This window comes from Aethalodelphis obliquidens, unplaced genomic scaffold, assembly GCF_003676395.1.
Source record: "Aethalodelphis obliquidens isolate GAN/ISIS:26980383/991018 unplaced genomic scaffold, ASM367639v1 scaffold33, whole genome shotgun sequence".
In the NCBI taxonomy this organism is placed as follows: Eukaryota; Metazoa; Chordata; class Mammalia; order Artiodactyla; family Delphinidae; genus Aethalodelphis; species Aethalodelphis obliquidens.
The window spans coordinates 7,162,729-7,190,630 of NW_020837977.1; the positions used below are offsets into that span (position 1 = coordinate 7,162,729).

The window sequence follows — 27,902 nt, forward strand, 5'->3', positions numbered from 1 at the left end:
GTTCCAGAGCTTACCTAACTTCAATAGGTACAGCAGTATAAATTGAAAAATATAACTTAATTATGTATTCTAGGAAATAAAATTATTTATGATGATGATGACAGCACCTTACGTTTGAAGTCCTGCATCTTGAACAGGTCTGAGAATGAAACCTCTGTAATAATAGTGATGGTAATAAAATGACTGATAATATTTGTTGAGTGTTTGCTAAGTAGAAGATGCTAAGTATTTTTATACGTAAAACATCATTTAATCCATGTAACTAATGCCTATGCAGTAGGTATTATTGATTATGCCCATTTTTCAGATGAGGTAACAAAGGTCCAGAGAGGTTTAAATAACTTGCTTGAAGACGTGCAAACAGTAAGAGCCAGGAGGCTGGAGTCTTGTACTCCTTGGAGCATATAAATGTGCATATATGATTTTTATTGAAATACTATAATAGGCATATTCTATTGTCATAATTTCCAGTCAGTTTGTGGGTTTTTTTTTGGTTTTTAACTATTTCTGGAGAAATGATAGTCTAAGATTCTACTTTGCCACCAAACCATGGTCAACAACTTTTGTTTTTAGAGCACTGTGGCCTCTCAGCATCACCTTGGCTTTCCTGGGATCCCACCCTTTGTGTGCAGAATTATGAAGAGTTAGCCATTTGTTTGTCTTTACAACGGAAATCGCCTTGGAAAACTCTATTTTGTTTTTCATTGGAGAATAATCAAGATACTGGGTTGACCAAAAAGTTTGTTTGGGTTGAATGAATTTTTGGCCAACCTAATACTTTTTTTTCTGTGTCTTGAAAAGATAAGGAGATTAGGTTGGGGTGTGATTTTTAAAAATAGACTGTAATTTTTATTGCTTTCTGATTAACCAAATATTTGTCACCTATCTTCAACCACTGATTTCGAGTCATTGATGAGAGTCAAGGCGGTGCCCCTGAACTCAAATTGCAGCCTCAGATTTGTTGCGTCTTTAGATGCAAGTGAAACATGAACATGCTTTGATTGGTTTCATTCTTCTGAGAGCATTAACAGCTTTTCTAGAGCCGTTCTTCTATGAGATAGTTTTTTTTTTTCCTCTCACTGTTGTGGCCTCTTCCGTTGCAGAGCACAGGCTCTGGACGCGCAGGCTCAGCGGCCATGGCTCACAGGCCCAGCCGCTCTGCAGCATGTGGGATCTTCCCAGACCGGGGCACGAACCTGTATCCCCTGCATTGGCAGGCGGACTCTCAACCACTGCGCCACCAGGGAAGCCCCTATGAGATAGTTTTTAAAGTTCATTTTGTACTAATTTTATAAATGTATACAAAGATTTTTTTAACGTTAAAATTAACCTTTTAAATGCAGATAGACTGTATTAGGTGTGGATGTACTGTAGCATCACTGGCCATTTCCCAAAACTAATTACATTAGTTTTTCTTCAATGCCAATTAGAACTTTGGTAGAAGATTGTAGTGGGCAGTATGTCAGGATACTCAGATTCTGTTTGTTCATTAACCAATTAATTTAAGACATGTTTGAGTGCTTACCGTGTGGCCAGTTCTTAGCAAATGCACTCATGGTGGCGGTTAGGCAGGGTTGAGTTGCTTAAGAAGGCTCAGAGGACCCAGAATGACAACTGCTACACATGGATACTATGCAACTACAGCATTAAAGTAAGAATGGACTGGGACTTCCCTGGTGGTCTAGTGGTTAGGACTCCACGCTTCCACTGCAGGGGTCACGGGTTTGATCCCTGGCCGGGGAACTAAGATTCCGCAAGCCCAAAACAAACAAACAAACAAACAAAGTAAGAATGGACTTTACATCCACAGGCCATCTCTGAAGGGTGCAGCAGGACCCACTTCCTCTCTTATCTCAGGCACCAGTGACATGTGTAGGGAACACCCAGGAAGCAGATTCCACATGGAGTCTCAGCTGGAGCTTTTTATATTTTTGAAATACTTTTTATATTTTAAAATACTTCTTATATTTTTATTTCTTCTATATTTTGCTGGTCACATAGGTTCTTGCTCTGTACAGTCTCAACAGTAGAACTCTCCAGGGGGTCTTAGCACCGTCATGTACAGAACCATCATGCTCACTGTCATCAGTAAAGGATGCTGGGGGCTTCCCTGGTGGCGCAGTGGTTAAGAATCCGCCTGCCAATGCAGGGGACACGGGTTCGAGCCCTATTCCAGGAAGACCCCACATGCCGCGGAGCAACTAAGCCCATGCACCACAACTACTGAGCCTGCGCTCTAGAGCCCGCAAGCCACAACTACTGAGCCCGCGTGCCACAACTACTGAAGCCCGTGCACCTAGAGCCCGTGCTCCACAACAAGAGAAGCCACCGCAATGGAAGCCCACACACCGCAATGAAGAGTAGCCCCCGCTCGCTGCAACTAGAGAAAGCCCATGCAAAGAAACGAAGACCCAACGCAGCCAAAAATAAATAAATTAATTAAAATAAAATAAATGGTGCTGATGAGCTGGGACAAACCATCCCCAAACTCCCTGGATCCATGGTTACAAAGTGACAATATTTATGCGTTTCACACCTTGACCTGCACACACACTCTCTTAGTTCCGTAGGACGGCTCAGGCCTTCTGCGTTACCTCTCAGAGCTCCCCAAGGGCTACAGTGGTACCTAAGGTGGAGAGTGTCTTTGCCCTCACGCCGCTAACCCATTGTTTGGTTTTAGGCTTATCACTGTTTCTCTCCAGGTCTGTTTTCTAATCTAGAAAACAATAATTTGGACTAGAATGAACTCTATGACTTCTGCCTGCTTGAAAAATCTTAGATTAAATCATTTTCCCAAGGCCACAAGTACCAAATAAACTTATTCTTACATCCCCCTGTAGAGTTACATGATTTTCTTACAAGGGAAATAGTGAATGAGCAATTCATCACTGCGGTATTTTTACTAATGGTGCATCGCCACAGACTTTGACCATGTCCAGCATGCATGTGATCTCTTTTTCTTTTAGATGCGAAGTGTGATGTAGTCATGGATTTCTCTTTGAATCCCAGCTCTGTCACTTAACTAAATGCATGATCTTAGCCAGTCCCTTAACCACTCTCTCTCAGTTTCTCATTTGTAAAATGTGAATGATCCTTTCCTAGGGCAACTGACAAAAGTTAAATGAGGTACCTTAAAACATTTGGTATATAGTCATAGGTGCTCAATACAAATTGGTTTCCCCCGTTTCATGTTGTAAGACTGTGTTAAATTTAAATCCCCATTAAAGAGTTTTGTTAGTTTTTCTGATTTAAAACATTGTATTAGTCTAATTTAGAGTGGTATTCGAAGGCATTTTGCTAAATCTCACCTGTTAAGAGAAGTAATACATTCAAATGAAATTGTAAGGAGTGACTATTTTAGTCCCGATCATAGGAGTAAAGTGGCAGAAATCTTCTAGGGCAGCAGATAGGCAGGAGGTGTTGGGAAGGAAACGTCACAACATAGTGCATCATCAATCAATCTCTCTCTGTCTCTCCCTGTCTCCCAATCTCTCTCTCTCTTTGAATTGCTCTAAGTCAGTTTCCCAGATGACCAGCCTCCTGTTTGGCCAGTTCTCCAAACCATTATTTCTTTTATGATTCTTTCTCTTTATTTACCAATTATCAGAGTAAAAAATTTTGTTCTAGCAAATTGGTACAATGACCAGTAAATTTTAAAAAATATGATGAACACATGGCTTTTTATATGTTTGATGTACTTTAATCTACTGCAATCATTATTCTTTCTGATGCTCCAGTTGTTCAGTCTTCGGCCACTGGGAGCCCCTTCAAGCTAGCATCTGTAACATTTGGAATGACCTCAGCAGTTTTTATGGTTTCCTGCCCTAGACCTGGGATCAGTCACACTTCTCCAAGGAGTCTTGGCTCCTTTTAGAGGAAAGTGATCTTTGGAGATCACCATCTGGGCACTGGGTGTGCTCGTTGCTACAAGACTGTCATTGTTTCTAGGCCTTTTTGTTTTTAATAAAAAGAGGAAAACGAATCATGAAGTTATATTGATATTTCCACTTCAAATGTAAGATTACAGGTTATTACTTAACTTCTTTGATATTATATCTCTTTACTCTAATACTGAAAATCTTTCTTCCTAATAACTTTTACATAATTACTGTATCCAAGTATGTGTGTATGTGTGTGTATGTGTAATGGTTTCAAACCAACTATCAGTGTTATTACTAACTATGAAATATGAAATGCAGTTTTAGACATCTTTGTGGTTCTTTCTGTCCATAGGCTATCTCTTAGGGATTTGCAAAATACTGTGACCTACTTATTTGAAATAATTCTTCTCTGTTTGGTTATGCCCACAACCCAATATGCTGTGGAGATTTATTTGCTTTAATTTGTTTTCAGTTTTTAGGGATTACTTTATTTTTCTATGTTTAAGTTAAATTTGTTTTTTTTTTAATTATGTAAGACATTTCTATGATTTGAAAGTCAAAACCATTAAACAAACGACATTCAGAGAAGCCTTGCTTTCATCCTGGTTTGCTCCAATTCTCTCTCTTCCTCTACAGGTAGCATTTTCTTTGTTCCTCCCTCTTTTGTTTCTGTTTGAATATGTAAGTAACTATGAGTATTATGTATGCAATAAATAAATATGCATCAGTATTTTATATTAGTATTTCCCCTTCTCTTACCCCAAAGTTGGCATACTCTACACTCTGTCCCGCACTGTAGCAGCATCAGAGGCCTTGCTCATGTCTTTCACAGGCACACAGTTCTCTCAGTTTGCCTTTATGCTGGCAAAGAAGCTCATTCCAGCCAGGCGAGGGAGACTGAGAGCTCATGACTATATTTGTCATATAATACTCAGTCCTTACCCCCTACCCCTGCCAAGGTTTAGCAGATTGTTACAAAGATCAACAGAGAGAATCTTTCTGAAAAACTTTGAAAAATCTGGATAACTTTTGGGAATCTAAATAAACTTGGAGTCTTTCCTTCAGTATGGGCCTGTGCTGTGATGGTAGAAGCCTGGGACCTTTGTTAGATCCCACTCTTAGCTGGGCACGGGGATAGAGAGGGGCTGTCTGTGCATCATTTTCAGTCCTCCCCACAGTACTGCAGTGGAGGCCCTACTCTCTCCAGCATAGAGTAGCTAAAAGCAAGGTGTACAGAGCAATTTTTGTAAGCTATACACCGAAGCAGCCCGTTAATACAGGTCCACAACGTATAGATTTAGCTGGTCCACAGAGAAGCTGCTTATAGTTTAGAATTTTTATTGCACTAATTCTTTCCCCTCCAACTTTTAATGTATTGGGTAAGACATATAGTATAGGTTTGCAGGGAGGCAGATCTTGTTGAAATTCCTGCTCTTTCTCTTCATCCATCCATCCATCCATTGGCCATCCATGCACAAATATTTATAAAGCTTCCTCTGTGGGCCTGGCGCTGTGCCAGGTGCTGGAAAAACCACGATGAGAACACAGAGGGATCCCATCCTCAAGGATCTTGCAGTGTAGTGACCCCAGTGGGTTGCCTGTGTCCTTGGACAAGTTCCTTAACTTTTAGGAAAGAGGTTGTGATGATTAAATGAGGGGATGTAGATGGTGTGCTTAGCACAGTGCCTGGAGAGTAGCTTCTAGTAATAACTGCAGTACTCACTTCACGAGATACTCTCATGAAAATGAATCTAAGGCAAAAGAATGAAGCTAGGACTTAGGATATGTGGAAACATTCATTGGAAAGATTATCTGGGAGAAATTGATTCGAAGAGTAAGAAGAGAGAAAAAGGGCTAAAGGTAGTGGGAAAAATGAAAGAGAAGACAAGAGACCTGATATCAACATGAAGGCTGAAGGATTATTTCATCTGAACTGATGGAGGCTTGGAGATGTAATATAAATGATAACAGTGCAATTGCTTTAAGAGTGAAACACATTCTATGTGAAACTGATTTCAGTCGAATCAGTGTTGAGCTAGGGATAAATCTTTATATTTCTGATTTATTTATTCTCCTTTATTTTTCAACCTCAAATAAGTCTATTTTTCGCTACTCTTAGGAGGGAGAAATACATTTTAAGTGTTTTAATTTTCATGTTTGAGCACAGTGCAGTGAAACGTCAGTTGGTCAGATCTCTCAGTTAGATGAAATGTTTTCATTTCACCTATATTTGATGATTAATAGCAGAGTCCTTACGTCTGGGGTTTCTTTTCCGTGTGCCCGCGCACGAGCGCATGCACGCGTGCGCAAACACACACACACATATAAAGACAAACATCACTTCTAAGGGATTTTCTGGGCTGAGAGGACATTCAGATCAGTTTTCTGCAGATTTCTACATCTACGTTCATCGCCCCCTGATGATCAGTGAGGTTCAGAATGGCCCAGAGCTCCCTTAAGGGATTTAGTTATCAAAAAATACTATATTCTGTTCACAGAGCAGGATTCATTTTTGTATAAAAGTTGAACTGAGAAAGATTAGGGAGCTTTTCTAAAGGACTGAAAACCCAGGGGAAAGAATGAAGTGTCAGGAGCAAATGCAAAAGCATTTCCGCTAACAAGTGCCTCACGTCCTTGGTTAAATCACATCCAAGATACGCCCAGTGGATCTGATGAATGACTGAAGGTAAACATTAACCTCTCTGGCCCTTAATCTCATCTTGGGAACGAGGGATTGAATTAGACAAGCTTTCACCAAAGCTCAACTAACAGACCTCCCACTGTCTCCCCTCCCCCACCCCCAACCTCACAAAATCCTCTGATTTTTGTGAGCAACTTCTTTTTCTAGGCATTCAAGTTAGTTAGTGTCTTACCATCTTACTCTGGATATATGTAATACCTTTCCCTGGCACTTTAAATTTCTTTTACAGACATATTGATTTTTTTTCTCCTTTGGTGCGTGTGATGGAACTGAGTTTGAACTGCCACACTTTTTGCTCTGTTTGGAGGGACTATCAAAGAGTAAGGTAGCTTGATGATTCAGTCTCTCCTTTTAAGAACTCAGGAACTTCTTATTGAGCGTGGTCCTGTCTTAGCAGGTTCCTACCCTACTAAAGTGAGGTGATCCCTATCTGCTTTGTAGTGACTCAGCATCTTATAAGAGAAAGGTGATGAATTTTGGAGTCATCAGGTCTGGGTTCAACCTCTGCCCATTTATTTGCCTCCTTGGGTGAGTTAACTAATTTCTCTGGTCTCAGTCTTACTAGTTGTGAAATGGTGTAATCATAGCCATTTTACAGGGCTGTTGAAGTTTTAAAAAGTTTAAAAATGACTTATTAAGTGTAAAGAGCAACACAAGTATTAATTATTAATGAGAATGACCCTGGCTTTCATCTCTATTTATCAAATATTCCATTCTCCATAATAGGACAGGAGAACCAGGATTATTATTGAAAGAGATGAGAAAGAGAGGAAAGTAGGGGCTGGAGTATAATATTGTCCATTTTGTTGATAGGTAAATAAAGGTATAGGCACTAACTGAAGGATTCGCGGCCTCACAGGTAGTGGCAAACTGGGGCTGGAGACAAACTGTTCTGACTCCCAGCTCATGTCACCATTTCTCATTTCCTCAGAGATGCTGTTAACTCGTAGAAATCATGTCCAGACCTAATGAATATCTTGGCTCTCAAGTATGGCCACGATATAGTTATACCACACAGGCAGGAAATACCTTATTCTTTTCAACTAAATAATGAAACATGTGCTTAGACATTATTAGAAGTTGAAGTGATGTCCTCTTGTAACCTGAACCATCTCATGATGGACCACAGAAAATCTGCTTTGCTGTCAGGTTCAACTTCTTATTGTGGCATCTTTCCATTGGCTAGAAGGTAGAACATGGGGTTATTTGCATTTGTTACTGTTCGACTGATCAGATTTCAGGCTAACGGTTAATTTTTTTTCAAGTCATTGTATTGAGAGAGTTCCCTGGCAGTTCAGTGGTTAGGACCCGGCCCTTTCACTGCCGTGGGCCCAGGTTCAATCCCTGGTCCAGGGAACTAAGACCCCGTAAGCCGCGTGGCGTGGTCAAAAAAAAAGTCATTGTATTGAAATTTTTCTTATGTTTCTATTTGCAATAAAGATGAAAATAATTTCTGTTGGTTTTTTGATTAAAGCAGATATTTAAAAACATTATAGGTGCATACTTCTCTTACCTGTGTAGGGAATGATTTGTGTATAATTGTTTTGTATAGAATAGTTCAATATTATTTTGCCATATCTTCCTTAAATTTGTTTGAAATATATTCTATGTAAATACCAAACCCTTTTGGAAATGCAGTTGAACTTGGTGGAATCATTCAGACCTGGAGTAGCTGTGTAATTGTCCATATCCTTTGATAAGATTTTCCCATAGCACGTCTGTATTTGTGACATTACAGGTTTTTTTGTTATTGTTCTTATTTCAGCCTTGTTCTCAGAGATAGTTATTCATGTAATCAATAGGTTGATAGTTGTAGTTACAAGACATATATATACAGTATATATATCATCAAACTGTCAATTTATACTTAACTTTTATTTATTTGAACAGAGTCATTGGCATTAACTTTGCTGGGCAAAACATTCTACACATTAATTGAAGACTTTGAGGGAGCATGTTTAAGATAATTAAGGAAACAAACTTACAGTTGCCCCAAGTATTGTAAAAGCATCAGGTGCATTTTTAGAGCTGACAGTTAATAGTAGATAAGTCTTTACTTGTTTTTAGATCAGAGTCCCAAGAATCTCGTCATAAGGTGTCAGTAGAAATTTTGTGTTAATATAAAACATCTGCCCGGTAGAATTTTGCCCAATGGTATGTGCTCCCAGCCCATCTTAGGGTCCTAACCTTCGAGAAAGAAGGGTCATCATCAGGGGATAGGTAGTCATCTCTGGAGTAAACTCCCAAATTCTGTGGTTCTATGATAACAGACAAATAAAAACCCCAAACAATTAATTTCATATTATGTGGGAATAACTGTGAAAATGTTAGTAAACTCTAAAACAAGGGTCCCCAACTCCCAGGCCACGGACCGGTACCAGTCTGTGACCTGTTAGGAACCAGACCGTACAGTAGAAGGTGAGCGAGCGTAGTTTCATCTGTATTTACAGCCGCTCCCCATCACTTGCATTACTGCCTGAGCTCCGCCTCCTGTCAGCATTATGGTGAGTTGTACAATTATTTCATTATATGTTACAATGTAATAATAATAGAAATAAAGTGCACAATAAATGTAATGCACTTGAATTGTCCTGAAAACATCCCCCCACCACCCCTCATCTGTGGAAAGATTATCTTCCACGAAACTGGTCCCTGGTGCCAGAAAGGTTGGGGACCGCTGCTCTAAAACACATGCTAGTAAATACTAGTAAATACTAAAACACAGCGTTCTTTCCTGCTCTAACAGGCTGAAACTTGAGTCACACCTGTTCAATTGCCTTCTTTTTTTTGTTCTGTCCACTTCCCCGTCTTTAATGGTTGCTTTCAGTTCCAACCCAGTTGTGTGAGATGTCAGCTACTCCTCTCCAGCTTTGAGTAAAAAAACACTGCATTTGGCATGTGCCTTGCATATCCTTCATTTTGGTGAAAAGAAAAATGTGAAAAGATACAGGGCTACCTTTGAACTTGGTGGAGCGCCCCCTAGTGTAGTATCTGGGCTTGAAAGTGAGCCAGTGACCATGATACTGGGAGAGGAGCCAGTGGCTATTAGTTGGGAGGTACATTGCATTGATTGTTGCTACAGTGTATTTTTTTTCATTTGCTGGTTCACTTGTATCATTTGGGGTGAAATTTAAAATATTTATTGCATTTTTTTGTTCTTTTAGCTTTTGAAGATCTATTTTGCTTTCCAAAGAGAAGTTTTATTTGAAAATGTGTGATTTTATTCTTCAACACTAAGAGTAGATAAGGTCTGAACAATGAGGGAAAGAGACTATTTTGCTGAGAGATTTCGAGACACATCGGTTGATGGGGCTTGTTATTGCATTAGGAAGGCACACAAGAACCATGTCATCTGTTTCTTTTCTATTGCTTTCAACCCAATGGTACTTTTATAAAGTGATTAATTAATGGATTTCTGAAACCTAAGTTCTCGTAAACAGTAGGTTTGGTGTTCTCCAAAGACACTCAGACCGTTAGATTACTAGATTATGTTTCCATTCATAAAACTTATTTTGTGGATTTCATTACCTATGGAATTACGCATGTCATTTGAAACAAAACATCTTTATTTAAAAAGTGCAGTATGTATAGCAGACTGGTTAAGATTTCCATCTCAACTGTCCCTGCTTTGTCCAAAGTTCTTAGTTTTTCTGACTTAAGCTATCTCATTCAGCAAACAAGTTAGTTTAATTTTTGAATTTTCTTCTAGTTATAAAATGTTCTGACCTTTAATAATCTTGGCTCTCAGTAAACTTATTTTAATGGATAGATGAAAACAGTGTGTAATTGGGGGATCATTTATTTTCTATGCACGCTGTACTTCCTTTCCTCCAAGTTTTTGCTCAAATGGTCCCTTGTCAATGAGACCCTACCCAGTATACCCCATTTAAAAACGCGACACCTCTCCCAGAACTCCTGATTTTCCTTGCTAGGCTGAACATTTTTCTCTGTGGTGCTTCTTTACCTTCTAACATTCAGTACAGTTTGCTTAGTTATTGTTTTATTGTTTATTGTCTCTTTTCTCCACAGTAGATTGTAAACTCAGTGAGGGCAGGGTTTTTTTCAGCTTTATTCACTAAGTACCTTCAGAGTCTGGGACAGAGCCAAGACATAGTAGATACTCAGTAAATGTTTTTTGTTAAATTAAATATATGTTTTAAAAATTATATATTTTTCTGAGCTTTCTGAAAGTTATACCTAACATATTTGTAAATAACACAAAAATGAATTTTAGCTCGACTACTATTTAAATGATTGGAGATTTAAAAACAATGCAATAAAGGGCATCTACAAAAAATCCACATCATACTTAGTGATGAAAGACTGGATGCTTTCCTCTTAAGATCAGGAACAAGACAAGGATGTCTGCTCTTGGTACTTCTATTCATCATTGCACTGGAGATTCTAGCCAGGAAAGTAGGGCAGGAGAATGAAATAAAAGACATCCAGATTGGAAAGAAAGATGTAAAACTATCTCTATTCATAGATTATGCATCCTTGTATAAAGAAAATCCTAAGGAGTGCACTAAAAAATTATTAGAACTAGTAAATGAGTTTAGTGAGATTGCAAGATACAAGATTAATACAGAAATACCTTGGAGATATTGTGGGTTAGGTTCTGCAATTAAGCAAATATTGCAATAAAACAAGCCACACAATTTTTTTTTTGTTTCTCAGTGCATATAAAAGTTATGTTTACTGGAGTCTATTAAGTGTACAATAGGATTAAGTCTAAAAAACAATGTACATACCTTAATTAAAAATATTTTATTGCTAAAAAATGCTAACCATCATCTGAGCTTTCAGCGAGTCATAATCTTTTTGCTGGGGGAGGGCTTGAAATGTTGCAAGAATTACCAAAATGTGATACAGAGAGACAGAAAGTGAGCACATACTGTTGGAAAAATGGCACTGGTAAACTTACTTGACTCAGGATTGCCACAAACCTTCAATTTGTAAAAAATGCAATATTTGCAAAGTGCAATAAAACAAGGTATGCCTGTACGCAAACATCAACTGTATTTCTATACACTAACAATGAACAAAAAAGAAATTAAGGAAACAATTGCATTTACACCAGCATGAAAGAATGAAATACTTAGAAATAGATTTAACAAAAGAAGTGCAAAACTTATATTCTGAAACCCACAAAATATTGTTTAAAAATTAAAGAAGACCTAAATAAATAGAAAGACATCTCATGTTCTTGAATTGGAACACAATGTTACTAAGATGGCCGTACTCACCAGATAGATTCAACAAATCCCTGTCAACATTCCAGCTGGCTTCTTTGAAGAAATTGACAAGCTGATCCTAAAATTCATTTAGAAATGCAAGTGACCTAGAATAGCCAAAACAATCCTGACAAAGACCAAAGTTGGAGCACCTAGACTTCTTGATTTCAAGACTTAATAAAAAGCAACAGTAATCAAGACAGTATGGTACCTACTTAAAGTAGACAGAAACATCAATGGAAAAGAATTGAGAGTCCGGAAATAAACCCATACATCTATAGTCAACCAATTTTCAACAAGGATGTCAAGACCATTCAATGAGGAGAGAATAATCTTTTCAAAAAATGGTACTGGGGTAACTGGATAGCCACATGCAAAAGAATGTAGTTGGACCTCTACCTCACACCATATATATAAAAATGAACTCAAAATGGAGTAAAGGTCTTCATGTAAGACCTAAAATTATAACACTCTTAGAAGTAAACAAGCCTAAATCTTTGTGACCTTGAATTAGATAATGCAACCAAAGAAAGAATAGATAAATTGGATCTTATCAAAAGTAAAAACTTTTATACATCAAAGGACACCACCAAAAAAGTTAAAAAACAACCCACAGGATGGGAGAAGATATTTGCAAAACACATATCTGATAAGGGACTTGTATCCCTTACATAGAATTTATATTCTACCTGAGGAATTCTTTTTTTGGAATGTTTATAGCTGCTTTATTCACAATAGCCCCAAACTGAAAACAACCCATATGTCCATCAACTGGTGAGTGGACAAACAAATTGTGGTATATCCATACTAATTCAGCAGTAAAAATGAATGTAATATTAATATATGCAAAAATATGGATGAATCTCAAAAGCATTATGCTAAGAGGTCAAACAAAAAAGACTATATATCATATACGATTTATATAAAATTCCACAAAAGGCAAAACTAAAGGGACAGAAAGCAGGTCAGTAGTTGCCAGAGGTTAAGGGTCAAGAGATGGGACCAGTTGCAGAGGAGAATGAGGGAACATCTTAGGGTGTTGGATGTTACACAGTTGTATACCTAAAACAAGTGAATTTTATCGCATGTAAATTATGCATACGTACAGTTAGTATTAAGAAGTCAAAGGAGTTAAGTAAAACTCCTATAATGTTAACTTGAATTAGTAATATGAGTATAAATTCACGATTTGAAAATATTCGTATTTCTCCGTTCTGTTCCCCCCTTTCTCTTGGAGCCACCCCTGAATGGGCTGTAGTGTAAAGGTCCATTTTCAACTTGCACAAATACATTGAGTCTACCCGTCTATGGACCAGGCCTGGGGTTTTCTCCTTCCCATCAACTGCTTGTTGCAAACCTCCGCAGAAGCTGTAGGTGAAGCTGATGGAGAGGCCTTAATGCAACAGAGGTAGGAGACATGGAATTTGGGTCCTGTCTGTACCTTACATGAAGAATTCTTAAAATTCAAGAATAAAAAGAAAAATAACCCAATTTAAAAAAATGGGCAAAGGATCTGAATTGATATTTCTCCAAAGAAGGTGTACAAATGGCCACATGAACAGATGCTCAGTCTTATTAGTTATCAGGGAAATACAAATCAAAATCATAATGAGATACCACTTTACACCCGCTTGGATGTCTGTAATCAAATATTATTTGTGGAAATAACAAATGCTGGTGAAGATGTGGAGCAATTGGAACCTCACACACTGGCAGTAGGAACGTCAAATGATGCAGCTGTATTGGAAAGCAGTTTGGCATTTCCTCAAGCGTAGAATTACTATATGATCCAGAAATTCCATCTCTAGGCATATGTCCAAGAGAAATGAAAACATATGTCCACATAAAAACTTGTACATGAATGTTCATAGCAACATTATTCTAATAGCCAAAAACAGAAACAACTCAAATGTCCATCAACTGATGAATGGATAAGTCAGATGTAGTCTGTTAGTACAATGGATTATTGTTTGGCCATAGATAGGAATGAAGTACTGACACGTGCCACAGCGTGGATGAGTGTTGAAAACATTATGCTAAGTGATAGAAGCCGGACATATTTTACGACTCCGTTTATCTGAAACATCTAGAATAGGCAAATCTGTAGAGACTGAAAGTAAATTAGTGGTTGTCTAGGGCTGAGGAAGGGGCGTAGGAAGAAATGAGCTTGATAGCTAATGGGTACAGGGTTTCTTTCTAGGGTCATGAAAATATTCTGAAACTGATGGTGGTGATGGTTGCATATCTCTGTGAATATACTAAAAAACATTGAATGGTACACTTACTCAAGTAGGTGAATTGTATGGTATGTGACTTATAGCTCAACGAAGCTGTCAATAAGAAAAAGGAAGAAAGAATAAACAGAGCACTTAGTGAGCTGACGATCTTTATTTTATGAGCTGCCGCTCTGGTCCTCCTTATTCATTTGGCAGAATTAACATGGTTTTTAATGAGCCAAATTTTCGCTTGGCCATAGTGGGGCAAAAGCACTCTAACAAGTAAGGTTAGGTGTGTAGAAGTTTGTCTCAAAAATTTTTTTGGATAAATAGAGTTTGAAAAATCTGCTTGGATGTCCCTGGTGGCGCAGAAGTTAAGAATCTGCCTGCCAATGCAGGGGACAAGGGTTCGATCCCTGGTCCGGGAAGATCCCACATGCCGTGGAGCAGCTAAGCCTGCACGCCACAACTACTGAACCTGCACTCTAGAGCCCATGCTCCGCAACGAGAGAAGCCACCGCAATGAGAAGCCTGCGCACCGCAACCAAGAGTAGCCCCCGCTCGCCGCAACTAGAGAAAGCCCGCGTGCAGCAACGAAGACCCAACTCAGCTAAGAAGAAAAGAAAGAAAGAAAAATCTGCTTACTTCTCCCAGGGGAAGGATAGCTTTGCCAGGTTTTGTAGCTCAGCTATTCTTGGGCATAATGACCATCAACTCTCTCAATGCGAAGGCTCAAGAGCTGCTGGATTTGGACAACAATGGAAAGGGGAGACGCTGAAAAGTGCTGAGGGAAAATGGATCTCCCCCACAGGGCCTCCAAAGAGGGCTTTGTCTTTGGCACTGGCCCACATCTGTAGGCTTTGCTTCTCTGAACGGAAACTGAGTCTAGTAACTTAACACTAAGGTCTTCCTTTGAGGCTTCTTTTGATAACTGCAAAGGTTAATAAGACCCTGCTCGTCTTCTGTAAAATTGCCTCTACAAAATCCCCCCCCCTTCTCTTGCAATAATTTGTTTAAAGCTTTTGCTGTTTCACCTTGTTTCCCAGAGCCAGTGAAAAACAGAAGTAAACACTTCGATATTTTGCATTTCATCATTTCAAGTTATTTTTGCCCTTTGTGGTTTTATTGCCTGAATACAGAAAACTCTTTTAGGTTTTTAAGCCATACAGGATGAAATATTCACTGGATTTGATTTTTGAATCCCTTTCATGACCCAGCTTGGCATTTGATTTTATGTATTATTTCAGCCAGAGCTCTGCAGAACCCTGAAATGAAAAGTGGGCTTGTTTTCTCTGTTGAATGTACCTTTTTATTACCTTCCCCTCAGTGCTCCCAAGAACTTGAATCCCTGAGACTGGGGTTCTCATATTTCTCTCGTGCTGCACGGCATTTCCCTGTGTTGGCAGAGTTGCAGAGAGTGTTACTGTGGTTGAGTGAGACCCATTTACCCTGGTGGAGGTTCAGTGTGAGCTTGATTTTGATATCTCCAGGCTGAAGTGATGGAGGCTAGGTTTTCAGAGGTGTGTAATTCCTTGGAAAGCCTTTAGTAATCATTTCAGCAAGGTCACGCAAGATGTTTCAGAGCAGGCTCTGTTGCTGAGCTGCAGGGGGTCCCATCTGAGCCCCACTGTGTTCATCACGGGGTTCTCAACAGAGGAAGCTGTGGCTGGAAAGGTCTGCTTCTGGCGCTGTGTCCTTCACTGAAGTGGTGGAGGCAGACAGGCCGTCTGCAGCAGCCCTGTGTGAGGCTGGCCACCCTGACAGCCTATCTGCCTCAGGAGAATTGCTAAAAGAACGCTGATATTGGGATCTCCCTGACGGTCCAGTGGTTAAGATGTCATGCTTCCACTGCAGGGGGCGTGGGTTCGATCCCTGGTCTGGGAACTAAGATCCCATATGCCACGTGGCATGGCCATAAAAAAAAAAATTAAAGAAAAGAACCCCTATAAATCCTGCCACTCAACCTATAGGCTTCTCTCCAGGTGCCCGACACACGCTGTTCAGGTCAACATACACGGGCTGCCCCTCCTAATTCCAATCGAACAAGGGCATCCTTTACAATCTGAATTGATGTTATGCTATGAAATATTATGGATCAAAAGAAATAGTCTGGTCTGTGTCTTAAAACAGTCACCAAATTATAAAAATGGCACTATAAATTAATTCTAATGATGGACCTCGTTCATAGTTGGTGAAGGGATTTCTGAGATTTTCTTACAAGGGTGATAGTGAGATATATGAAAGAGAAAGAGAAATATGAAATATTGTGATTTTGTGATACTTTGTGGATTTATGAGCAGTTTGTGAAAATGTATACTTACTGTGCTATGTATTCTCAGACCATTTAAAATTTGCTAGCTTCAAGGTGCGGACTTGAAAAATATTCTCTTCTTCTATTCCCCTCTGACAATAATTGTTATTTATTTCCTGTAAGAAAATATTTACAAGGGAAAGTGGAAGCTTAAAGGGGTAAAATATTTAGGCTTGGGTGACAGGAAAACATTGATTTTGTATCATAAGATTAGAAACATAGTATTTGGAAAAGTTAAATAAATTTGAGTTTATTACCCTGCTCTATCACTCACTAGATGTTTCCTCACCTGAGATGTGGAAAGAAACTTCTGTATTCTTTCCAACCTAAGACACCATTCATTGTAAGATGCCCCATGATTTTGAGTTACTATGAAAGAAAAATGCTTCTAATTAGACAATGACACAAGATAGAGATCCTATTGATTGTCAGACACATTCTGATTTCAGAGCAATTCAAAATGCATACAGTTTTGAGAATTAGATGAGATACTCTCCGTACAGCAGTTATCACAGTTTGTGGCATATAGCTAACATCAGTGTGTGTGTGTGTATGTGTGTGTGTGTGTGTGTGTACAGAAAGAAAGAGAAAGGTGGGAGAGACGGAAAGAGAGAGAGAGAGAGAATGGGCATGAGAACCAATTGTACTTCCTTCTTTTCTAGGTGCTCACCCCGCTTTCTCCTCCCCTTCCGTCCCGGCTGCCTTCCCCAAAGACAACGGCAGAACCTGGAAGCCATAATGGCTTACAATGATAGTCTGTATTGATTCATAGTCTTAGGTTTGCAAACCATTGACTTTTCAACTTACCTAAAGAAAACTTGGGATGTGGAATACACAGAAAGGGTCAGAGAATTTAGAGAAAAGAGCATGAGGACATCTAAGATTCTGAGGATCTGTCTATACTAACTTAATTCACCACAGTAGGACAGTCTGCACCATTGTGATCTCACCATAGAAAAGAGGTATCAGAGGGCTACTGGCATTCCACGCTCTGTCACCTGTGGTGGCTTGGCAGTTAAGCTTCTGCTAATAACGCCCAAGTCAATTTTGATAACAGTGAGATGTTTTAGGCGTCAGTCTAGATATTTCGTGCGTGCCAGTTGTAAACTGATTTTACCAAGTTATTTTAACTCCAAATGAGATCTTAGATCTCCTATTTGTAAAACAAGATATGGCCTATTTCAAGGAATAATTGAAAACAAAAATGAATGTCATTTGAGGATTTTATGTAATAAATTCTAAATAACAAAATTATTCATCCATACATTCACCAGGCCTTGGTAAGTGCTAGAAAGGTCTGAAGATAATAAAGATATAGTCCCTACCATGCACAGGAACCTTCCAGTCTAGCAGGAAAGAGAGAAGTAAACCCGGTAGATGGTGGCGGGTCTTATGACGGGGGCAAGCACTGGGTCCCGTGAAAGCAGGTTGTGATTCTTCACAATAGCAATAGCAACACGATTGCAGTTCCCCGAACCTGAAGCATTCTTGATGAGTGGGTCACCTAATTTTGTCCTCCTGTCTTCCAGTTCCAGGTTTTCCTGTGTTCCAAGTGATGCATTAGGTTTAGGCATATTTTATGTGTCTATTTGCAAAATAGATAATGTCTGCCTATTGACAAAAATTGGAGTGAAGAGGAAACATTTCATCAGTAGCTTCAATATTTGGTAATTCACCAAATATCATTTTTCATAAAGACCTTTTGACTCCATCCAGCCACACTTTGTAAGGGTAAGCAATATTGTGACCCAGAGCAAAAACTTCAACATTGAATGCTAAGGGGATCATGCTTGAAATAAGGGAAAGAAAGGAAGTAGGACAATTAACATGTCAATCTGCTTGGTTAAGTAAATAGATAAAAGATTTCCTACTGGAAAGCAGTAGGGTGTGCTCAGACCTTTTATGAACGAAGCAGGGTCCTCTGGTCAATACTTATGCAGCAATGACTTCTTTAGATTCAGATAAATACACACAGTAGCTCAAAAGCTAACAGAGGTTTATGTGTTTGAGAGGACATAGTAGCTAAATATCAAACAAAGGTTTATATATTGAAGAACACATACAGGTTTATGTTGGACAATTATGAGTAATATTTTATTTTATTAATTTTTTAAAATTTTGCCATATAACATACAGTAAGATATATTTTTCAATGCTTTTCTTTTTAAAAATTTATTTTATTTATTATTACTTTTTTGGCTGCATTGGGTCATCGTTGCTGCGCACGGGCTTTCTCTAGTTGCGGCGAGCAGGGGCTACTCTTCCTTGCAGTGTGCGGGCTTCTCATTGCGGTGGCTTCTCTTGTTGCGGAGCACGGGCTCTAGAGTGCAGGCTCAGTAGTTGTGGCGCACGGGCTCAGTAGTTGTGGCTTGTGGACTCTAGAGCACAGGCTCAGTAGTTGTGGCGCACGGGCTTAGTTGCTCCGCGGCACGTGGGATCCTCCCGGACCAGGGCTCGAACCTGTGTCCCTTGCATTGGCAGGCGGACTCCCAACCACTGCACCACCAGGGAAGCCCCACGAGTAGTATTTTAAATTCAGTTCTATAGATTAAATAGCATACTAAAATTTGCCTAATTATAATTCCAATATATTTATTTGTTCAGATGTTAAACTCATTAATAGCAGGCGGATACTTGTGTCAATTGCCAACATTTATTGGGTATATGCTATGGGCTAGGCACTGTTTCAAGCACTTCCTATATCTTAACCCGTTTAATCCTAACAATCTATGAGGAAGAAACTACTCTTATCCATATTTTACAGAAAAAGCTAAGGCCCGGAATGTCAGAAACTTGCCTGAGGACAGACAGCTTGTAGGTGGCAGAGCTGAGATTCGAACTTGGAATCTTCATGACCCACACTCTTACCTGGAATTGTCTCAGACATCTGCAGTCGCATTGGCCTCCATCCTCTCCCGCTTGTGCCCTAGGCTGGGCCCCTGGGCTTGGTCCAGTCACTTCCATCTCTCCCCGCTGTTCTGTCCTCCTTCCTCTGCTCGTTCTACAGGCGTCCGTGGGCCCCAGTTGATGCCTTTTCCCCACCCTGTTGACCCCGCCCTCCCCGCGTCTTGGCCACTAGAGGGCGCGAGGAGCAGAAACTCGAGGGTAACAGGTGTCTGGCAGCGGCCGGGAAGGGGGCTGGTTCCGGAGCAGAGGCTCAGAGGAGAGGGACAGAAGGAGGGGCGTTGGGGGTCTGGGGACACGGGGAAGGGCAGGAGAGCAGCAGCCGGTGAGATGTATTGTCTCCCCCTGCGTCACCCCACCACACGCTTGGCACCAGATCTTACCTACTCATTCCATTCCCCTAAAACTGCAACACCAAGACATTTGGGTGTCCTGCTCAAACTGGAGATCTGAGCGTTGTACAGATTCCCCTGAAGGCATAGTCAGTCTTTCCGTTTTGGTAGTGCAGTGAGATTTAGAGGACGGGGGACATCAGTAGGAAATTTTAATAGATCTTCACACTGACGAGACCTCATGCTAATGACACATATTTTGTTTTTAAGAGTTGAATACTAGTTAGGATGCATATTCAGAAAAATTATACTGCTTTTAAATTAGGACTCAGCTGTGAGCGTGGGGATTTGTTTTGTTGCTATCCCAGGGTCTAGCACGGTATCTATAACTATAATACCGATATATAAATCGCTCAATTGAAATAGGAATTTTATTAATGGATCATTTCACTCTGAAGGTAAAGCTTTGCCTATTTAGTCATGTAGATAGAATGTGGGCTATTCTCTAATGAGGAGGATAATTTAATAACCAGCTCATCTAAGCCCAGAGCTCTGGTCAACTTCCCCCAAAGCTTCCAGTACCCGCTGGTTCTAAGAGGCAGCTGTGGTGCTGTGGAGAGCACCCTGGGCTGGGAGCCAGAGACCTCAGTTTTCATTCTCGCTCTCCCTGCCCTGTGTGCATTACTGGGCTGGTCACTTCCTCATCTGTAAAAGAGCCATTACTGGTTTAATAAAGTCAGGACCATGGTGAGGATTACAAGATAAACACTATCTTTTTTTCCCTGTCAACCCAGGCAAAGCTCAGACTTTAGATTAATCTAACCCTCCCTCTTTGCTCCTTTACGTGGGCTGTGGGACACACAGGAGAGGCGAGCCATCCAGGCATGCACACTGATGCAGCTGCAGGCTTCTGGAATCTCATAGCACCTGGACCCACCGTCCTCTCCATTTGCAAAGCCGTGTACATGTTCTAACTTAGCCTGCTCTTTACTTTCCTACAATGGTTATTCCAACCTTTGGCTATATTTAAAGTTCTCCGTATCTCTTCCCAAACCGAAGCTATATGTATATATATATACATATAAAGAATCTACACATGTTATCAATTCTTAAGGGGGGAAAAAAAAGCATAGAAAAAAGACTGGAGTGAAATATGCTAGAATGTAGATTGTGGGTTTTTGGTCCTTCATATTTCTCTGTGCTTTTCAAGTGTTCTAGTCCATTGTGTATTGCATGATGTTTCCAAAATAACAACAACAAAACAGAAAAACTACCATTCGAGGAGCTACCACCTACCCATTGATTTATCCTCCCACCCCCTGCTCCCAAATCTGATTCCCGGCCCAGATGCAGGGTTCTCGCTCTCCCTCTCCGGGGCTAATCTGATCATCTGTGCAATTAATTCTATATTCTTCTGACTTCTCAAGGATCTTGCCTTGACATTAGATAACCCTTTTTCTCCCCACTCAATCTCCCATTCCTTTTTGGTCTCTTTGCGAGCATGTAAGTATGCTTAAAGGAATTCCCTGGAGGTCCAGTGGTTAGGACTCGGTGCTTTCATTGCCAGGGGCCAGGTTCAGTCCCTGGTCGGGGAACTAAGATCCCACAAGCCACATGGTGCGGCCAAAATAAAAATACGCTGAAGTCCCCTCCATATATCAGCAAACAAGCAAAACTCCCCAGGCTCCAGCTCCGCCTTGGCTCCTGTCTAACTCTAGACCCGTACCCCCTTTTCCTTTTATATATAGTCTGAGTTCTAGAAAGAGTCTGAATTCCATCCTCTAAATCTCCACGACTGACCGTTTAACCCATTGCAGCCTGGCTTCCACCTTCACAACACCCTTAAAATTGCTCTTGCCAATTTCAGGCTTTTCTCCTTTTCTCCTTGCTCTTCTCCTTTCAGGCTTCGTCTTCCTCTGCTCTTCTGACTCCGCTCAGTCTTGTTGGAACATCCCTTCTATGCCATAAATTCTGCCACCTGTTAGGAATGTCCCAGACCAGCTTTTCCTGGGCTCGTGGGGCAGGGATCACTGCGTGAGGCGTATCTCCCGGGCCCTTCACACGTGGTGTGTCTACCGTGGGGTTCGAGAGCTGCTCTCCCCCGGTCCTTTCCTCCTCATTTTCTGGACCCCTGCCACCTTTCGGGTGTCCCCGTCCCCTCCTCAGCTTGTTGGCTGTGCTGTCGGTGTGAAACCTGACTGTGACTCACCTGGACTTTTGCAGTGCTCTCCCAGCCATGTCTCTGATTCTAGTGTTGACTGCGTCTCACCGCCAGCAATAATCTTTGTCACACACGCCTCCCATCCTCTCTGACCCTGGCTTCAAATTCCTTGGTGGCCTCCCATTGCCCAGAGGTACAACCCGAGCTCCTCTCCGTGATCCTTCATGGTCTCGCTCGCTTTACGTCTCTTGCCCATGTCCCGCCACGCCCCAGTAGCTTGCATTCCACGCTCCCATAGCTTGGACTCCTCTGATTCTTCAATTCCGTTATCTTTTGCCCCTTTGCATATATTTCCTTTGTGCAGGATATTTTCTCTGTGCTGGCACATTGGACAGATTCTGTCTCATCTGTCGAATGTCAGCTCAAATACTGCCACTTCTGTGATGTCCTCCCTGATTTCTCCCAGGGAAGACTCAGGTACTTCTTTTCCTGTATTCTCCCTGCCCTTTGTATAAGTTTCTTATCATACTTTAATTTGTTTTGTTTATTTCTCTTTTAGATTGTAAGGTTCGTGGGGCAGGCGATATGACTAATTTTTTAGCTTTTTTTTTTTTTTTACTGTGAAATATCATGCACACAGAAGTGCATTAATCAAAACTTAGATCACTTATATGTAGAGCCTAAAATATAATACAGGGAATTCACTGGTGGTCCAGTGGTTAGGACTCCGCACTCTCATTGCAGGGAGCATGGGTTCGATTGCTGGTCAGGGAACTAAGATCCCACATGCCACGTGGCGTGGCCAATATATATATATATATGTGTGTGTGTGTGTGTGTGTGTATATATAATACAAATGAACTTAATGTACAAAACAGAAACAGACTTACAGACATAGAAAAGAAACATATGGTTACCAAAGGGGAAAGGGCGGGGAAGGGATAAATTAGGAATTTGGGATTAACATATAAACACTGCTATATATAAAGTAGATAAACAACAAGGTCCTATTGTATAGCACAGGGAACTATATTAAAAATCCTGTAATAAACAAAAATGGAAGAGAATATGAAAAAGAATATATATACATATGTATATAACTGAATCACTTTGCTGTACACCTGAAACTAACACAACATTGTAAATCAACTAGACTTCAAAAAAAAAAAACTTAGGGATAATGAATAATCATAAAGTGAACACTTGTGTAACTACTGCCCAGGTCATGAAAAGGAGTATTTTCAGTCCTCCAGGAGCCCCCTGTATCCTTTCCAGATCCCACCCATCCCCCTACTATCTTTTCTTCATAGTTGCACTACCATTTCTAAACAAATCATTTAGTTTTACCTGTTTTTGACCTTTATACAGTCAGATCATGTTTTCTGTTGTGTTTTACTTCCTTTATTCAACATTGTGTTTGTATGTGATTACGTGTCCTCATTTTTATTATTGTATCGCAGCATTTCATTACATGAATTTACTGCATGTAATGTATCTATTAATGGATGTTTGGTTTATTTCCAGTTTGGGGCTATTATGGTGCTTCAGATATCTTATACACTTCTTTTGTTCCCCATGTGCATGAATTTCCTCAGGGTATAGATCCAGGAATGGAACTGCCTGTCACAGGGTGTATATATCTTCAACTCTACCAGATAATGCTAAACTGTCTTTCAAAGTGTCTGTCGCAATTTACATCCCACCAGCCTTGTAGAGGGTGCCCATTGCTCTGTATCTTTGCCAATATGTGGTATTGTCAGACTTTTCCACTTTTACTGACATGGTTGGCATGGAGTAGTATTTCACTGTGGCTTTAATTTGTGTTTCTCTCTTAGTAAGGAGGCTGAACACCTTTCTGAGTTAATGGGTCAGCTGAATTTCCTCCTAAGTGAAGGCCCATTTAAGTTTTGCTCACTCTCTAACAGGTTGCTTGTCTTTATTTTATGGCTTTGAAAGTTCTTGCACATTCTGGATATGAGTCCTTTGTTGGCTGTATGTGTTGAAAATAAGCTATACTATAAAATCACAAACATTAAAATTTATTGATTATAGTGTTTTTAAAATTCTTTCCCTTCGCACTAATAAGTAAGTAGAAACAGGATAATTAGACAATAAATAATAGTATACATTCCTTCAAATTAATCCTGTCCTTCCCTTCTTCTCTCCAGGCGTCATCATCGTCCCCAGTGCCGGCGTTGGGATTGTCCTTGGAGGCTACATCATAAAAAAATTGAAACTTGGTGCAAGGGAATCTGCAAAACTAGCGATGATCTGCAGTGGTGTGTCTTTACTGTGCTTTTCAACCCTGTTTATTGTTGGATGTGAAAGTATCAATCTAGGTGGCATAAACATCCCGTATACAACAGGGTAAGTATCTTGGAAGAGGCGTCTCATCTCATCCTGGTCATGATTGAAGTGCGGAGCTCTGCGGTGTTTGGATCCCACGGTTCGGCTTGCGTCCCTCCCTCCATGCGGGGCTCACTACGTCTGCGTTTCTGTCCCGGTAGAGCTGCACTCTCTTGGGCAGAGGCCTCCGTCTCTCCGTTGTCTGTGTCCCTTTTGACCCTCGCAACATCTCCCATGACATTTGGGCTACAGTACGTGAGGAGGAAATGCTAGTTGGCTTAATGAAAACTGTTCTTTTTTTTTTTTAATGTAATGTTTTGAATAGGTAGTACATTCACACAGTTTCAAAACAAAGTTCAATGAAAATACAGTGTGTCCCAAGGCCTCCACCCCACTTCTCCCCAAAGACAAACCAGGGAACCACTTTAATTCATCTCTTGTGTACCCTTCCAAGGATGTTCCTTATACAAGAAACTATGAATGTGTATTTTCAGTGTTTTCTGTTTTATATCCAAAAGGTAGCATTCTATACATTCTTTTCTTTTTGATTTATTTATTTATCTATTTATCTATTTATTTATTTATGACTGTGTTGGGTCTTCGTTGCTGCGCACGGGCTTTCTCTAGTTGTGGCGAGCGGGGGTTACTCTTCGTTGCGGTGCGCGCGCTTCTCATTGCGGTGGCTTCTCTTGTTGTGGAGCATGGGCTCTAGGCACGCGGGCTTCAGTAGTTGTGGCTCGTGGGCTCAGTAGTTGTGGCTCGCGGGCTTAGCTGCTCCGCGGCATGTGGGATCTTCCCGGACCAGGGCTCAAACCCGTGTCCCCTGCAATGGCAGGTGGATTCTTAACCACTGCACCGCCAGGGAAGTCCCTGTACATTCTTTTCTGAGCTTTTGTTTTTTTTTTATGTAACGATCTGGGTTGGAAACTTTCTGTCACAATAATAATAATGATGGTGATGTTCAGAGTGTAGCTAACCCTTATATTAACATTAGTGCGTACCAAGCATTCTTCTAAATGCTTTACATATATTAACTCATTAACCCTCATAACAGGCCTAATCAGGTAGGTACTATTATTATTCTGATTTTACAGAGGGCAAAACTGAGGTATGGCTGACACGTATCAGTATATAAATCCGTTCAGGCTGCTGTAAGCGAACACCATAGACTAGATGGCTTAGAAACAACAGAAGTTTATTTCTCACAATTCCGGAGGCTGGGAAGTCCAAGATCAAGATGCTAGCAGATTCGGTGTCTTGTGAGGCCCTGCTCTTTGGATCATAAATGGCTGTCTCTGGCTGTGTCCTCACATGGTGGGGGTGAGGCATCTCCCTAGGATCCTTTCTGTAAGGGCACTAATCCCATTCATAAGGGCTTCACCTTCATGACCCAGTCACCTCCCAAAGGCCCCAAACTCCAAATAGCATCACGTTTGGGGTTAGCTTTCAACATGTGAATTTTTCATGGACCCAAACATTTAGTCTATTGACCTAGAGATCACAGGCAAGGATTACACAAGAAACATGTGTAAAGCTCTCCTGGCACACAGTAAGTGCTCAGTGATAGTTAGCTGTTGTTATTAGTCATCACTAATCCATTAAGAACAATTTCTATCACATTATTTTTACTACAATTGGAAAACATAAATAGAATATTAAAAATTAGTAAGAAAAAGCAGCAGTCTCCTGACCCTGCTTCCCAGGGGCAATAATTTAAAATTCTTTTTAGCTATCTCTTCTGGTATTTACCTCTGTATTTTTAAAGCATACTGTATAAATTAACCAAATGAAGACATTATTTATGACTTCCTGTCTTAGTAAATGAGGAGTCTAGCATTTGCTTCACAAGTTGTGCTCAAATCCTTTTCTGATATTTTCATGGTATGGTTATGACAGTATTGTTAGCCGCTGAGGCACAAGTACTGTATCGTGATTAGATTTCCTCCTTTGTACAGCAGTGATTTTCCTGGAATTAAATCACTACCTTGTTTTCATTTCCTTTGTTTTCTTTGAGTCTGCTTCTGCCTTCCCTTATCGTCTAAGGGCTCAAGAAATCTCAATATGCATTTTCACCCATCCGATGAACTCAGGATTCCATTTCCCCACCCCTTGGAGCCATCTGTATGGGAGCCCTCTGGGCCTGCTGCCCCGCTGTTGCCCCAGGAATCTCACTTGCCTCTCTCTGTGCTGATCCTTCGTTTTCTAGGTTCTGTGGTTGCCTCTTTTTTGGTTTCCTCCCCCATTTTGCTAGAGCACATCCTCCAGTAGCTACAGGAAGGCTGTCAAGGCTGTTACCTTTTTTTTTTTTGGAGATTTTTCATGAAATAGCCTCTTTTTTTTTTTTTTTTTTTTTTTTTTTAACAATTACATTTGATTGCCAAATTGGCTGGGTTAAGAACTTTGGACTGGATGAATCATTTTCACTAAAAAATTTAAAGTTTTCACTCCATTTTTGTCTAATTTCTAATGCTCTTGTGGGAATTCTGGTCTTTCTTTTTCCCAATCCTTTGTATGTGCCCTACTTTTCCTTCCTGGGAGTTTCCATTTATTCCCACTATTCCCAAATTTCACCACAATACACTTTTTTTTTCCTCTGAGCACTTGATGAACTTTTAATGTCTGGAGACCATGTCTTTTGTTTCCATTTTAACTTTTTTAAAAAATGTAATTGTTGTTATTTTCTCTCCATAGTTTTTTTTCTCCTATCTCCTTCATTGATTCTCTACTTTTCTTATTCTTTATAAACTATTTTCTATCTCATTATGGCTTGTCATTTAGTGGATCTCACTGTAGGGTAATTGCAGGGGGACAGCTGGCATTTTCATTGGGGTGCTCAGTTTCAGAACCTGAGGTCTTACCTTTGAGGTGCTTCAGTTCCTCAAGAGAAGGATGCTCCTATCTCCTGGCTTGGGCTGTGTTGTGGTGGGTTCAGGGTTGTAAGCCTAGCTGCTGACATTCTAGAGCTGGGAGTAGGGTGGTGGGTGGAAGAGGCTAGGGAGCTACTGTTCATTTTGCAAACTTTTACCAAATTCCTCTGTCATCATCCTAGCATCTTGCCAAACGTCTCTTTTATGTGGTGCTCTTAAGTCCAGAGCCTTTGGTTCATTTTCTCCAGAAGCTAGAGGGGGTGGAAGAAGAAGTGGTCATCTACTAAGTAGGGTGGGGAAGGGAACCTGCTTAAAATTGTATCATATTTGGACCATCACTTTCTTGTGGTGTTTGTCCTTGAGTTCCAAAGGCCTGTTCTTTCTCCTCCTACTGGCGTTTATCTTGTCCATATATATATTTAAGTTCTCATTATACTTTCTGTTTTATTGAATTCTTTTTTTCTGAAACTCTCCATAATTTTGCTTCAATTGGATTGGTTGCTCTTTTGCATAACTTATATCCTGGAACTTCCTTTCATAGATCTCAGTTGTATCCACTAGGTTTTGTCTGTGTAGTTATTTATTTGTTAACTCCTCATTTTGCCAGAAAAAAATCCTTGGATAACTTCCTAGGGAAGGGTTCATGGAAAGAGAAGCTGTCTGAAACCGTAAGTGTATTAAAATGTCTTTATTCTTCTTTCACATTTAAATGATAGTTGGAGTGGGTATAGAATTATAGGTTAAACATTTGTTTTTCTGAGAACTTGGAAACCATTGCTTTGTCATCTAGCGTTTAATGTTGCAGATACTTAAATGAAATTTAATTTCAGTCTGAGTTCTCATTTCTCCGTTACCAACTTTATTTGGAAGTTTTGAGGATATTTTTTATTCAGAGTGTTCTGAAATTCCGTAAGGAATGCTCCGATTTTGTCTTGGCTGGACTCCTCCA

The 27,902-nt window shown here is 40.3% G+C and overlaps 1 protein-coding gene across 2 annotated transcripts in view; it reads left to right on the forward strand.

Moving 5' to 3' along the window:
* The window catches only part of SLCO5A1 (solute carrier organic anion transporter family member 5A1), a 123,086-nt gene that overhangs the window by 74,281 nt on the left and 20,903 nt on the right, over positions 1–27,902 (forward strand). For both annotated transcript variants that reach the window (XM_027127939.1, XM_027127940.1), the window contains exon 6: positions 23,909–24,107. In XM_027127939.1, coding sequence (XP_026983740.1) covers positions 23,909–24,107 — 199 coding nt within the window. The remainder of the gene's footprint in view (positions 1–23,908; positions 24,108–27,902) is intronic.